The 13117-nt window shown below is 44.2% G+C and overlaps 2 protein-coding genes across 2 annotated transcripts in view; both read left to right on the top strand.

The window, feature by feature from the left end:
- The window catches only part of nup107 (nucleoporin 107), an 11579-nt gene extending 4629 nt beyond the window's left edge, over window positions 1–6950 (top strand). Inside the window, exons 11-26 of the mRNA XM_031558452.2 lie at window positions 164–356; window positions 1187–1277; window positions 1420–1499; window positions 1591–1650; window positions 1942–2087; window positions 2893–2941; window positions 3079–3148; window positions 3379–3494; window positions 3783–3972; window positions 4384–4490; window positions 4751–4853; window positions 5123–5283; window positions 5657–5782; window positions 5929–6042; window positions 6244–6411; window positions 6740–6950. Coding sequence (XP_031414312.1) covers window positions 164–356; window positions 1187–1277; window positions 1420–1499; window positions 1591–1650; window positions 1942–2087; window positions 2893–2941; window positions 3079–3148; window positions 3379–3494; window positions 3783–3972; window positions 4384–4490; window positions 4751–4853; window positions 5123–5283; window positions 5657–5782; window positions 5929–6042; window positions 6244–6411; window positions 6740–6847 — 1882 coding nt within the window. The 3' untranslated portion in view covers window positions 6848–6950. The remainder of the gene's footprint in view (window positions 1–163; window positions 357–1186; window positions 1278–1419; window positions 1500–1590; window positions 1651–1941; window positions 2088–2892; window positions 2942–3078; window positions 3149–3378; window positions 3495–3782; window positions 3973–4383; window positions 4491–4750; window positions 4854–5122; window positions 5284–5656; window positions 5783–5928; window positions 6043–6243; window positions 6412–6739) is intronic.
- Window positions 6951–7097: 147 nt separating this feature from the next.
- On the top strand, window positions 7098–12830 carry slc35e3 (solute carrier family 35 member E3). The gene is made up of 6 exons (XM_012818759.3): window positions 7098–7944; window positions 8155–8265; window positions 8808–8966; window positions 9664–9746; window positions 10728–10910; window positions 11765–12830. The coding sequence occupies exons 1-6, from the start codon at window positions 7543–7545 to the stop codon at window positions 11781–11783; spliced, it is 957 nt and encodes a 318-aa protein (XP_012674213.2). The 5' UTR covers window positions 7098–7542; the 3' UTR covers window positions 11784–12830.
- The last annotated feature ends 287 nt before the right edge of the window (window positions 12831–13117 follow it).

Here is a 13117-nt window from a genome sequence, read left to right as displayed (position 1 = left end):
TGCAACATTCAGCCCATTCAAAAGCTGAGATACACACATCCCCAGATGTGTGTGTGTGTGTGTGTGTGTGTCTTCTGTGTACACATATTTCGTGTGTGTCTGTATTTATATGTGTATGTGTATCTGTGTATACATAACTTGTGTGTGTGTGTATTGTGGGCAGGGAGAACACGCTGCATGCTCTGAAGCAGAGACACACTCAGCCACAGACAGGCTTCATGCGCCCACTGGTGACGGAGCTGGACCCCGACGCCCCCATCAGGCAGAAGAGACCCCTCGCAGACCTGGACCGCGAGGACGACGCCCGCATCCTCAAGAACCTCTTTACACTCATCCGCGCGGGCATGACCGATGAGGTGAGAAAGGGGGGACGGGGAGATGGGGAGATGGAGGGGTAGACAGACTGATAGAGCAGAATAGTGGAAGAGTGGTGGTTTGAGGATAGAGAGGATTTGAGGATAGAGAGATGTTTTGACATGGTTGGTATTGAGTATTTGGAATAGAAGCACCACATTCACACTATGCAGTGTCCTTAAGTCTCCTGTAAAGCACATTCGTATCCCAACCAAACTGTGTTATGTATTGGATATGACTTAAAGTAACACTATGCAACAATTTGACTTTTTGAGGTATGGTTTTATAGGCAACTAGTTTTGGTACCATCCTCAAATTCATTTTGATAGCATATGGTCACGTAAAGGACAGATAAACACCTGTGTTTTTCCCACTAGCCGTTCAGGATATAGTAAGTGTGTTGGCAAGCTTCTATCAGTGTCAACTGGGCTGTTGGTGGTGTTTGCAAGGTTTTTCCCTATTAGGTAGTTAGCTTGCTTCTTCTGGAACAGAACTCCTTATTGCTGCTTTAAGAGGATGGGGAGTGGGATAGAGGATGGTCAGAGGAGGAGGATGGGTCCGGAGGGACATAGGAGATGGACAAGGCATGGCGAGAGAGAGAGAGAGAGAGAGAGAGAGAGAGAGAGAGAGAGAGAGAGAGAGAGAGAGAGAGAGAGAGAGAGAGAGAGAGAGAGAGAGAGAGAGAGAGAGAGAGAGAGAGAGAGAGAGAGAGAGAGAGAGAGAGAGAGAGAGAGGCTCTTAATGAAAGAAGGAAATTACCACTCAAAATTGCATTTATGATAATTTTCTCCTAATGTGTAGTGTGTCTGTCTGTCTGTGTGTGTGTGTGTAGGCTCAGAGGCTGTGTAAGCGCTGTGGGCAGGCGTGGAGAGCAGCCACACTGGAAGGCTGGAAACTGTATCACGACCCCAACATCAATGGAAGTGAGTGCTCACATGGAGAACTACACAGGATTACGATTTTATGAATATACATTATTACATACCGTTGTGTCATTGTGACCGTCTATATCATGGGGGTCTGATTCTGAAAGCGTGCGTTTTCTTTTTTTTCTTTGCTCCGTAGATGGATCAGAGATTCAACCTGTGGAAGGGAATCCCCACCGCTGCATATGGAAGGCCTGCTGTTGGAGAATGGCAGAGGAGGTGAGGCACTATAAAACACACACACACATTTTGCCTCAAACACACCCTCTTTGTGTCTGCCTTTGCTCACGCGCCCTTGTGATGTCCCTAGGACCAGTTGAGCCGCTACGAGAGGGCCATCTACGCAGCGCTCAGTGGGAACTTGAGACAGGTGAGGACCCTTGCCACACGGACACCATGATTGACTCCAAGCTCAGAGATGTGACCTGACCTCTTGCCTTGCATTCTACATCTTCATCTTTGAATGGTTGTGCTGTATTCTTTGTCTCTGTTTCTCTTTCCTTCATTCTTTTCTTCTTTCCTTCTTCTGTCTTTTTTCCCTTCTTGCTGGCTTGTTTACTTTTTTTGTTGTCTTTCTGACTCTCTTTTCTTTGTGCTGTCCTTCCCTGTGTGTGTGTGTGTGTGTGTGTGTGTGTGTGTGTGTGTGTGTGTGTGTGTGTAGCTCCTGCCGGTGTGTGAGTCATGGGAGGACACGTTGTGGGCTCACTTCCGTGTGATGGTGGACACGCTGGTGGAGCAGGAGATCCGCTCGTCCGGCATGGGCACAGAGGACCTGGAGGAGCTGCCCAGAGAGTACCTGGAGGCCAAGTAAGCACCCCAACACACGAGTCTGCCCTTCCCAACCAGACTGGAACTCACTTCAGTCACCGCAATGGATTGCAAATACATATGGCGTTATTTTAGTGCCAAAACTCACACATGCGAGGAACCGTCTATTCGAGCGAATTTCAGGTTTTCGCAAGCGTGAATTTCTTCTGCGCACTCAATTTTAGCAGCCGCGAGAGGAAATTCAACAACTGCGAGCGCAGAGACTGACATTCGCTCTCGCGAAAACTTGATCTGCTCGCTCGTATGTATGACTTTTGGCACTGTGTGGGCGGGAACCAAAGCAGGACGGGCTCTTCTCTGATTGGTCCTAATTTGACAGCAGGACAGTCTCATAGTCAGGACAACAATTTGTTTCCTCGCATGTGTGTTTTGGCACTAAAATAACGCCATAAATACATTATTATCATTATGCTAAAGCCAGGAGACATTTTTGTGGTGGTCTGTGAAGATTTGTGTACTTGAGTCTTTGATGAAACATGCTGCATTCACACTTGGAGTTTGAAAGTCTTATTTACCATTTTATTCACTGCTTTGCAGTGCATTTTTTAAACTTGCTTTCACGGTTCGTCTCAATTCAGAACAAACCGAACATACAAAAACACAGTGCCATCTAGTGGATAAAGAAAGTGCCTGCCTTTGTCATCCCATCAAAGTAGCCCGATCAGTGATCAGATCAGTATTTCTGTGAAATAGACCTTGAAGCTTGATATTTGGCTATCTGCACCGACTCTCTGTAGAGTGCTCTTGGTCATTTGAGTGTGGGATCTTGTTGATTTTTTTGTAGCTGGACAATGGAGAAGGTGTTTGAGGAACTGCAGACAACTGAGTCCAAGGTAAGAGGGAGGTCTTTATTGGGTCTAGAACACACACACACACACACAAAGAAAATAGAAATGTGCCAATTTGTGCTTTTTTGTTGTTGTTAATGTTACTAGCTGTTCTAATCTATCTGTGTATTTTCTGGCAACAGAGAGTCATTGAGGAGAGCAGACAACACTACCACAACATCCAGAAAAATATCATTCTTGGAGATCTAGACGGTATGTTGCAGTTTCGTGTGTGTGCGTGTGCGCGTGTGTGTGTGTGTGTGTGTGTGTGTGTGTGTGTGTGTGTGTGTGTGTGTGTGTGTGTGTGTGTGTGTGTGCGTGCGCGTGCGCGTGCGCGTGCGCGCCTACGTGGATGGATGTGCACATCATGTTTGTTGTTGGTTTAATGTAGTGGCACTTGTTTATAAATGGCCTTAGTATTGAAGTGTGTGTGTGTGTTCTAGGTCTGCTGGAAGAGTTCAGTGTCTGGTTAAACAGCAGTCCGTCGCTCCCCTCCCACCTGCTGCGCTTCATGAGTCACCTGGTGCTGTTCTACCGCAGCCTGGGAATGCAGCTCAAGGTGGGCTTGCTTTCGTTTGTATTCTCTATCTTTCTTTCTTTCTCTCTCTGTCTCTCTCTTTCATTCTTTCTTCCTTTCTCTCTCTTTCCCCCTTTTCACTCTCTCCCATGGGATCCATCTTTTGTTTTCTGCATCTCTCTCTTTCTCAAATGTATTCCATCTGCTTGATCTGTTGGATATCATGTTTCTGTGTGCACATTAGAAGGAAACAACGGGTGGAAATCCTTAAGCCTCTCTCCCTCTCTCTTTTTCTCTCTCTCTCTCTTTCTCGTTCTTTCTCTCTCTCAGGAGGAGATCTCGGTGGACGTGCTGAAGGCCTACATCGGGCTGCTGGTGAAGGAGAAGCAGATCGAGCTGATCGCCTTCTACGTGAGCCACCTTTCCTCTGATGTCGCCGTCAGTCAGTACGCCAACTTCCTGGAGTCCGTGACCGAGACGGACCAGCGCAAACGCTGCCTGGAGCTGGGGCGCGAGGCTGGTGAGAGAGGGGGTTGATGGGATACATCTCCAGGTTCACTAGATTTCATTTCAGACCCACTCGGCTCTAGATGTCATCAATACACATCATTAGGTTTCATCTCAGACTTCTCTCTAGGTGGCAAAGCTGATGTTTTTGGTCAAATTGAATAACCTTGATATCAGTGGGGATGGCTACATGAACAGTGTTAATTGTAGTACAAGTAATACATGTATTTGAGTTGTTGTAAATGTGTTGAATGTGAGAGATCTGCTGCGGAGCTAGGTTCTCATTAATATGTTCTGCCCATGTGTTTAGTGTGGTGTATTGCAAGCAAAAAATCTTTGCTGATAATTTGTTGATGCAAGCTGTTGGGCAACTATACCATAAGCGTGTCTTTGAGAAATAGTTTTTGTTTATCGTTGTGGTCAGGACTGGACGTGGCTGCGGTCACTAAGACGGTGGTGGAGACCGTCAGAGAACGAGACAGCCAGGAGTTCTCACACCACGACCTCACCCTGGACACGGCAACCACCGCTGTAAAGCATTTCTTCCAAATAAGCTACCCGTACCGCCATAGCAGGCTTTTACCCATGCACACACATCATCACTCTCTTTAAAGCAATCTTAGCAAAAGGACAGATAGACACGGATTCTTTGACCTGTAAAGCAGTATACTAACTCTTTGACCTGTAAAGCAGTATACTAACTCTTTGACCTGTAAAGCAGTATACTAATACATCGGGTCTGTCTCTCTCTCCTCGCTGCTCCCCATCTGTGCCCATGCGTGCCCTTGCAGGAGGACAGGCAGAAGATCGATGTGATTGATTGGCTGGTGTTTGACCCCGCCCAGCGGGCAGAGGCCCTCAAACAGAGCAACGCCATCATGAGAAAGTTCCTGGGTGCGTGGGGGGTTTTTGTTTTTAGTTGAGCGAAAGTGAAAATGCATTTACAAAGGCATGCACCACTCGTGTTTCTGCAAATAATAATTCTGTCTGACAAACGTAAGCCTGAGTGGGGAAAACTCATAAACACGCAACGACTGTCAAATGTCATGAAATCTCACCACTTTTATAATCGGTCGCATGATGGTAGCTATGTTATTTCTGTACGTGAACTGTCAAAGGCTATTGATGGGACTGTAATTTGAGGGAGGTGCGTTGTGTCTCAGCCTCTAAGAAGTACGATGCCGCCAAGGAGGTCTTCGCTAAAGTTCCCGGGGACTCCATGAAGGAAATCTGCCGTCAGTGGGAGGAGCAAGGCATGGACACGCCTCTCCCCGCAGAGGATGAGAACGCCATTCGTGAGCACCTGTGCATCCGCGCCTACCTGGTGAGACTTGTGATTGGCTGTGTTGAGTGACTGACAGCTGTGTCTGGCCTGAGGATTGCTCCCTCTAGAACTATTAAACAGTCCAGGCTAAGGAACTCTGTGGTCCCAGTGTGCATATAAAGTGGTCGTATAGACTGACATCTTTGTGTCCTCTTTTCTTATTGTTGTTTGTTTGAACAATGTCTGAGTTCAATAGTAACTCACCTGACATTACCTGTGGTAGGGTGAGATTGTGTGATCCCTTTTGACTCTCCTCTGTGTGTGTGTGTGTGTGTGTGTGTGTGTGTGTGTGTGTGTGTGTGTGTGTGTGTGTGTGTGTGTGTGTGTGTGTGTGTGTGTGTGTGTGTGTGTGTGTGTGTGTGTGTGTTGACAGGAAGCCCATGAGGCGTTTAATGAGTGGTTCAAGCACATGAACTCGCCTCCTGTGAAGCCCACTCTGGCCGCGCAGGCCAAGTTCACAGAGAAGGTGGCGTTCGAGATGAAGGAGAAGGACTACCAGGTGAGTGCACAGACCTGTCTGACCTGTCTGACCTGTCTGGGTGTTGATATTGGGTTGATCCTATCTGCTGTGATGGAGTGTAAATGGAACTAGGGAAGGCCAAAGGATGACTGTTGTCATCTCATTGTGTGTGTGTGTGTGTGTAGATGGAGCATGACAACTGGCAGGGCCGACTGGATGCCCTGACTGAAGATGTGAAGGAGCATATCTACAATGTGCTCCTGTTCGTGGACGGGGGCTGGATGGTCGATGTTAGAGAGGTCAGTTCGACATGTGTAATCTGTTCGACGTCTGTTTGTGTGTGTGATCAAAGAGGGGCAGCGAACTGAAGGGACACATACTGGGTGTGTGGAAATACTGGACAGAGTGGGAGAAATACTGACAGCAGAGTGAGAATATATGTGTGTGTGTGTTATGTTGAATAGGTTTATTGGAATGAATGAAAAAAACTGTGTGTGCAGGATGCAGAGGAGGACCCAGAGCGAGCGCACCAGATGTCTGTGCTGCGGAGACTGTGTCTGCCCATGATGGCCTTCCTCCTGCAGACCGTCCTGCAGAAGACCCAGCGCCACCAAGAGAACCTGCGTCTCGCCGACATCATCGCCTCCGAACAGCACCGCCTTTACGAGGTTGGTCGGATGTACTACCACTTCATCTCATATGGCCAATTAAGTGTATAGCCTCATCCTGGAGTTCAGCAAGACCTTAGAGACAATATGAGCAGTACAAAAATACTGAGGTCCAGTAGATTAGTAAATAAAGAACAATCTGGACCCTCCCCCCTCCATCAAAAGCAAGGGGTGACATTTTTGTCCTTTATCCAGGAAGGCACAAATTATCATTTTTTTTTTTTTTTGCATGAAATAGTTTTTTAGCTCAACTCATTTGAATCGTAGTCAGTGTTATTTTCAGTACAGTCTTTGACCTGATTTCTCTCCTCTTCTCTCTAATCTCCAGGTTTTCTCTAAGGATGAGCTGCACAATTTCTTGCAGAGGCTCAGAGAGTCTTCTCTTCTGCTACTGGATAAAGGCCTGGATCCGCTGGGCTATGAGATCCAGCAGTAACCTTCTTCTCAGTATATGGTCTTCGCTCTGATTTTGGATTGTGTTTCACATTTGTATGAATGCATTTGTTTGTGTTTTGTAATAAATAAAAGCTTTTAAGGCATATTGAGGCCTGTTGTTTTTGCTTTTGCTTTTTTAGACTTATGGTTCATATATAAGCAGAAGTATGCGGCAGGATTTGAATCAATGTGCTTTACAATGGAAGAGCTGGTCACTTCTCTTTTCCATTTCCCATTTTTGCATACATACGTCAGAAGTATTGAGCGTTTGAGCGCCGATTTTGACCTAATGCTGCTCTATTTTCACAAGTCCACTTGGGGGCGATAGAGAGCACTGACGTGGCGTCGAGCCGTCGATTTGCTGTGGCCAGAAAGCGTCGCTTTTGTGATGTCACACCCTTGTGTTGTGGAGAAAAAAAGATCTCATGCTTCTGAAAGGTAGTGTGTACTTAGCATTAGTCCAGAATGTGGACCATTTTTACAGTACATTCCGATCTAGACAGCCGACAGCAGAGAACTCTGTAGAGAGGCTGTTGTTTTGCTAATGAAGGGTATCTGGCAACGTCCAGTTCAGCATTTTCAAGTGTAGTCAACGTTAGTTGCCTAGTTAGTTAGAGGTAACTAGCTAAGTTATCTGCTTCATCCTCAGACGCCTCCTGTACCCACTTGAACTGTGTGGTCCACTTATTCGGAACCATGGCTACACGTCTCACAGATCTCTTCGGAAACACCCGGATTATTACTGGATTGTTGGTGAATTTGTTTTCGTCCATATGCATCGTATTCCTCAACAAATGGATCTATGTGCATTACGGATTTCCCAACATGACTTTAACACTGGTACATTTTGTGGTAACGTGGCTGGGGCTATTCTTGTGTCAGAAAATGGACATATTCTCCCCTAAGAAGCTGCAACCGTCCAAAATTATTTACTTGGCCCTCAGCTTTTGTGGGTTCGTTGTTTTCACCAACCTCTCTCTTCAGAACAACACTATTGGCACGTATCAGCTCGCTAAAGCCATGACTACCCCTGTCATCATTGTCGTACAAACGGTGTATTACAGGAAGACATTTTCTACGAAAATAAAGTTGACAGTGGTAAGTTGTGTTCACTTTGAGAATTGTTGAGAATTGTCTGTAAGAGGTTTTCTTGTCAAGTCACTGTGTGCCAACACATGGTCTTTATCGCTCTCCGCTGTTTTAGGATGACGTTTGTATTGCTGTTGTAAATCTCAACTGTAAAAGTGGTGGTCATAGTTACTCAGCGTTTTTCTATTGGTTCTAATATCTTATCTTCTTTCTTATCAGGTCCCCATTACATTGGGGGTCATCCTGAATTCCTACTATGATGTCAGGTTCAATCTCCTGGGCATTGTGTTTGCCACACTAGGTGTCTTGGTCACTTCTCTTTACCAAGTGGTAGGTGGTGTGTTTTATTCCAGTGGCATGTCATATCATGTAAGTCAACAGCCAACCACTGTCCCTGTGTGGCTGTGGTCAGGCCAGGCCCTCTCACTATCACAGAGCAATATCCAGCGGTGGTCTGAGATCCTTTCTAAATGGTGTGTGACATTAACTGTTATCAAGTTACAACAAGGTCCAGTGTTAATGCATGTTAAGGACAGGTGACACCATTCTCTTGCTTTTAGACTCAAATGTTCCTTCTTCTCATGGTCATTTTGCTCAACTGTTTCTCATTATCTATAACCAATGCGCACATCTCTTTCTTCTCTCTCTCTCTCTCTCTCTCTCTCACTTTTGCCCTTCCTGTATCTCACTCGCTCCATCCTTTTCTTTAATGTGCAAAAGTATTTTATCCAGTTCATATTTTTTTCCTACCTTAAGATTACTTCTGTAATTTCTTTAATTTATCATAAAATGCTTGACTTCGTTGTTAAATAAAAGAGGCCTGAAAAGTCAGAGTGTTTTTCTTTCAATCTCACTTTCTCTCTCTCTGTTAGTGGGTGGGAGCCAAGCAGCATGAGTTGCAGGTGAACTCCATGCAGCTGCTCTACTACCAGGCCCCCATGTCCTCCGCCTTCCTGCTGCTCTTCGTGCCTTTCTTCGAGCCCCTCACCGGGGAGGGGGGCATCTTCGGCCCCTGGTCCCTGCAGGCTCTGGTGAGAGACCCCTTATATTCCCCCGTCAGCAGCGAGGAATTTCCTTTTCAGTCACACCCATATGCTCAAACATACACACCCATTCAAGAAAACTTCTGTTTCTGAAAATAAATAAATAAATTAAATTAAATAAATTAAATAAATTAAAATGCTTAATGTTCATTCATAACATGTTATCTTTCAGAAAGCATGTCAATGCATTGTGTGTGGGTATTTATACGATTACCACCTCATGAAACTATTGTAAAACTGTGTTTGTCTGTGTGTGTGTGTACAGGCAGAAAGGTCGTGATGGTGTATTGGTGCCTGTGATGCTAGTGTTTGTATGTAAGAGGCTTTGACTGTGCAGTATGGTCAAGACAGATGGTGCAAAAGGAAAGATTAGTCTCCTGTTCACCAACTGCAATTGTGTGTGTGTGTGTGTGTGTGTGCGTGCGTGTTTGTTTGTGTGATTTTTGTCAAGATCCTATTTAAAGTGGATTAATAAATTAGTGCTTTTGAATTGCAGATGAAGAATGCCTCAAAATATAATCTTTTTTGAATTGATGGGGGAAGACTTTAAATATGTGCAAATCGAGTGTCAAATGTAACCTGTTGGAGTTAAATCACACCCATAGTTGTACAACAGTGTGCTTTATCATTTTTTTCTTGTTGTGTCAGACTTGACTGATTGGGTCCAACATTTACTTTCATCCAGGGCATGGTGCTGTTGTCAGGGGTGATTGCCTTCCTGGTGAACCTATCTATCTACTGGATCATTGGGAACACCTCAGCTGTCACGTATCCTTGTTGCCCGTCTTTCCAGCATGCATTTTACACAGTTTATAACTTTCCATGCTTTATTATGTACACTATTCTTCAGACTCAGATCTGGTATTGTTTGTAAACGTATGGTACCAGAACCTAAAATCAAGCCTAATTCAGGCAAAGGTTAAAATCAAGCAGGAGTGTTTATCATCATAATTGGATACAATAGAATTTGATTCATTGTTGACATTCAAACTCTTATCACCAGCACATGGCAAATGAGGTCACTATGTGGTTAAACAAATGCATGACCTCGTTAAAAGCTAACAGTTGGTTAATTCCATTTTGACTACATTGGCGTCGGATCTTATGTTATTTTCCTCAAATGTTTGAGCATTTAAGACTCTAGTCAGGCAAGTTGTTACAAGTTAGAAGCATTTGTCAGTTCCAAAAGTAATCAAACTGTTTTTATTTCAGTTATACTGTTGTTTTAGGCCAAATTATGTTCTCCCAGGTGAGTTTTATGTCTTGAAATGAGCCCTAGAGGAGAGCTTGTCATTATTACTTATTACTCAACCAAACAGTGAGCAGTGAGAAGTCGATCAAAATGGCCGTTGCCTTGGAAGTAACACAATCTTCCTCATATGTATCTATTTTGATAATGTCAATGAAAATGGGATCGTTCATCAGCTATATTCCAGTTTTCAGTGCAGTGGAACTCTTTGAGTCCAGTGTTGGTTTGGCAGAGCTAGGATACTGCACCCTGGAAAATGACTGATATTTGAGAGTTTAATTTGAGCTTGTGCCATAAAATCATGACAAGTATGTCATTACTCTTTTTTGAACTCTAGAAAAGAAATATGGTGCATATATACTCTCTGCATAAGTTGTCTGTGTCTAGGACAGACTACCTACATTTAGTTTGTGGAGGCTATTCTTTCTGTACCAGTTTCTCAATCACTGACATTATGGGTAAGTGGATATTTGTTATTCCTTAACTGCTCACCCTCTCAGCTACAATATGTTTGGACACTTTAAGTTTTGCATCACGTTGCTGGGGGGCTACATGCTTTTCGAGGACCCTCTGTCTCTCAACCAGGGCCTGGGAATCGTTTGCACGCTTGTGGGCATCCTGGCCTACACCCACTTCAAGCTGGCCGAGCAAGAGGAGGGCAAGAGCCGGCTCGCTCAAAGACCGTAAGATAGGACGCCTGGAATGCCAGTCACTGATCTTGCCACTCTGATTGGGCGGTCAGTCGGATTGCACACTCCCCAAGATTATGCACATTTAACAGGGGGGGGTGATGAAGGAACAGGAAGAGGAGCTTAGGCAGGGAAGAACAGGGAGAGAAGACCTAATACTGGATAACTGGGATGATTTACTGGGAAAGGCAGATTAGATTTTGAGCTTAGGAAGGTTTACAGATATAAAGATGAATGATAAAGTTCGTATGCCCCAGGTGGTGGGACTCCCTACAAAATTAAAGAAGAATGTCAGTCATGATGTGCGGAGGTTTTTCTGGATGCTTCTGCGCTATCATGAATCAATGACCTCACTCGTTGTGAACATTTGCTTTTGAAGGCTCAGAGTGCAGTTTTTCTTGTCAAATAATACAATTGTTTCCAGACCAAGTGCAAGAATGTAGCTCTGCGGGAACAGTAGAATGCCAATGTTGTTGATATTTTTTTTGCATTCTATGTATCTTCATTCTTTGTTTTAGCTGTTTTCAATTTGTGTGTTTTGAGTGCTGGAAAACAAGTGTAATGAAATGCATGAAAACAGAAAAATAAGATGCATAGAATACGGAAACATGTTGGTGAAGCATAGGACCTTTAGAATTACATCATCATTGTATGTCTAAAAGCATTTCTATTGTTTGACAACAAAAATAGTAAGCTGCACCTTTAATGCTGGACAGATGTTCAGAGTGTTCCTTTTTTTTAAAATATGGTGTCATTATTTAATGATGTCTTTTTTTCATACACTAAACTCTACAATAAAAGTATTTTATTGAAGATGGACTCTTTTTTTTTCTTTTCTTCATCTTTAGAAACTCCAGTCCCGTCTGAATTGAAGGATTATGCTGACTCACGTCTGCTCTGTCTCTTCAGTAGACAGTGGTGTAGAGGGCCAAGTCTACTGAAGGCACAAGTCTATACATGTCATTGTGTAGGAGGTCACCGAGTGCGAAACATGCTGAGTGCTTTGATCATTGTGGTATCCCCCAGGAGACGATCTGTCCAATATCAGCAGAATGTGTTTGTCAGATGCTGATCAGACTACTGGTGAAAGGTTTCTGTACTCACTGCTGTTTTTGTTTGCCTTTGTCATGAGCAACAACGAAACAGCATACTTACATAGAACTTGGAATGTTGTTGTAGATTTCCCATGAGGTACAGATGTTTCTGTCCCTTAAAACCCACACACACACACACACGGAACAACTGTCTAGCTAACTTTCTTGTGTTGTAGAGATCATCTTGCATTGCCCCATAAAGTTATACTCGCTAAATAAATGATAGACATTGATTTAGGCATTAGATGGTTGAACTTTAAAAGCTTTGCATTTCAGACAGGGTGAAATTTACAGACATAACCATGTAAGTGTCTTTCACATTTACATTTAGTCATTTAGCAGACGCTTTTATCCACAGCGACGTACAAAGGAGAGACGAATGGTAACAACGGTACAAATGGAAACAACAAGACCTCAAGATTCCACAAGACTGTCTTTCTCAGAATGGTAGAGATGGCTTTCACTGTGTTAAATGTTTGACACAGATACTCCTTTCTCAACAGCCCTTAACATGCTGGCTTTGTGACTGCTCAGTCCATATTGGTTTGTGTGATCTCTGTGTTTGGCCATGCAGTTGCTGGCTGAGCTGTAAGATGTGTTGATAAAGAGCTTCCGTTTGCAAAAGGAAGTGAGCTATTTTATTCAGTTCTGTTCCGCTGACCCTGCAGCAGAGCTTTTGTATAAAACTGACTGTGAATATATCATGTAACAGCTCAAGAGGATAACCAGAGATTTTGTCATTACAGTGTTGCTTTTTTCCCTTTCTTTCTTTGGAGTTTGTGCAAACTTACTTGGCCAATAAACCTGATTCTGATTCTGAGTTGCAAGTAACAATTTCACTGCTTTTTTAAAAGTAAACACTGAGGAATTTGGTATTCGGGAGTGTGGGCAGCGTTTGATGGTTCAAAAGACACAAGAACTAGTATTCTGCGCAGGGGCCTGTTTGGAGGCCATCTTGGCGAGGGTCCTGGGGTGATGAAGGGAGGGGAGAGGGTGGCGGTGGAGTTTTTACAGGTACAGAGTGTGCCTACATGGGCTGGCAGACAGAGAGTATAGTGTTCACCCTCTTAAGCTATGCTTACAAGCCCGTCTCTGTGTTTGTCTCCA

Source organism: Clupea harengus, chromosome 21 (assembly GCF_900700415.2).
Source record: "Clupea harengus chromosome 21, Ch_v2.0.2, whole genome shotgun sequence".
NCBI classification, from domain to species: domain Eukaryota; kingdom Metazoa; phylum Chordata; class Actinopteri; order Clupeiformes; family Clupeidae; genus Clupea; species Clupea harengus.
Note: the sequence above shows the minus strand (reverse complement) of the source record. Positions and strands in the feature narration are given on the sequence as shown.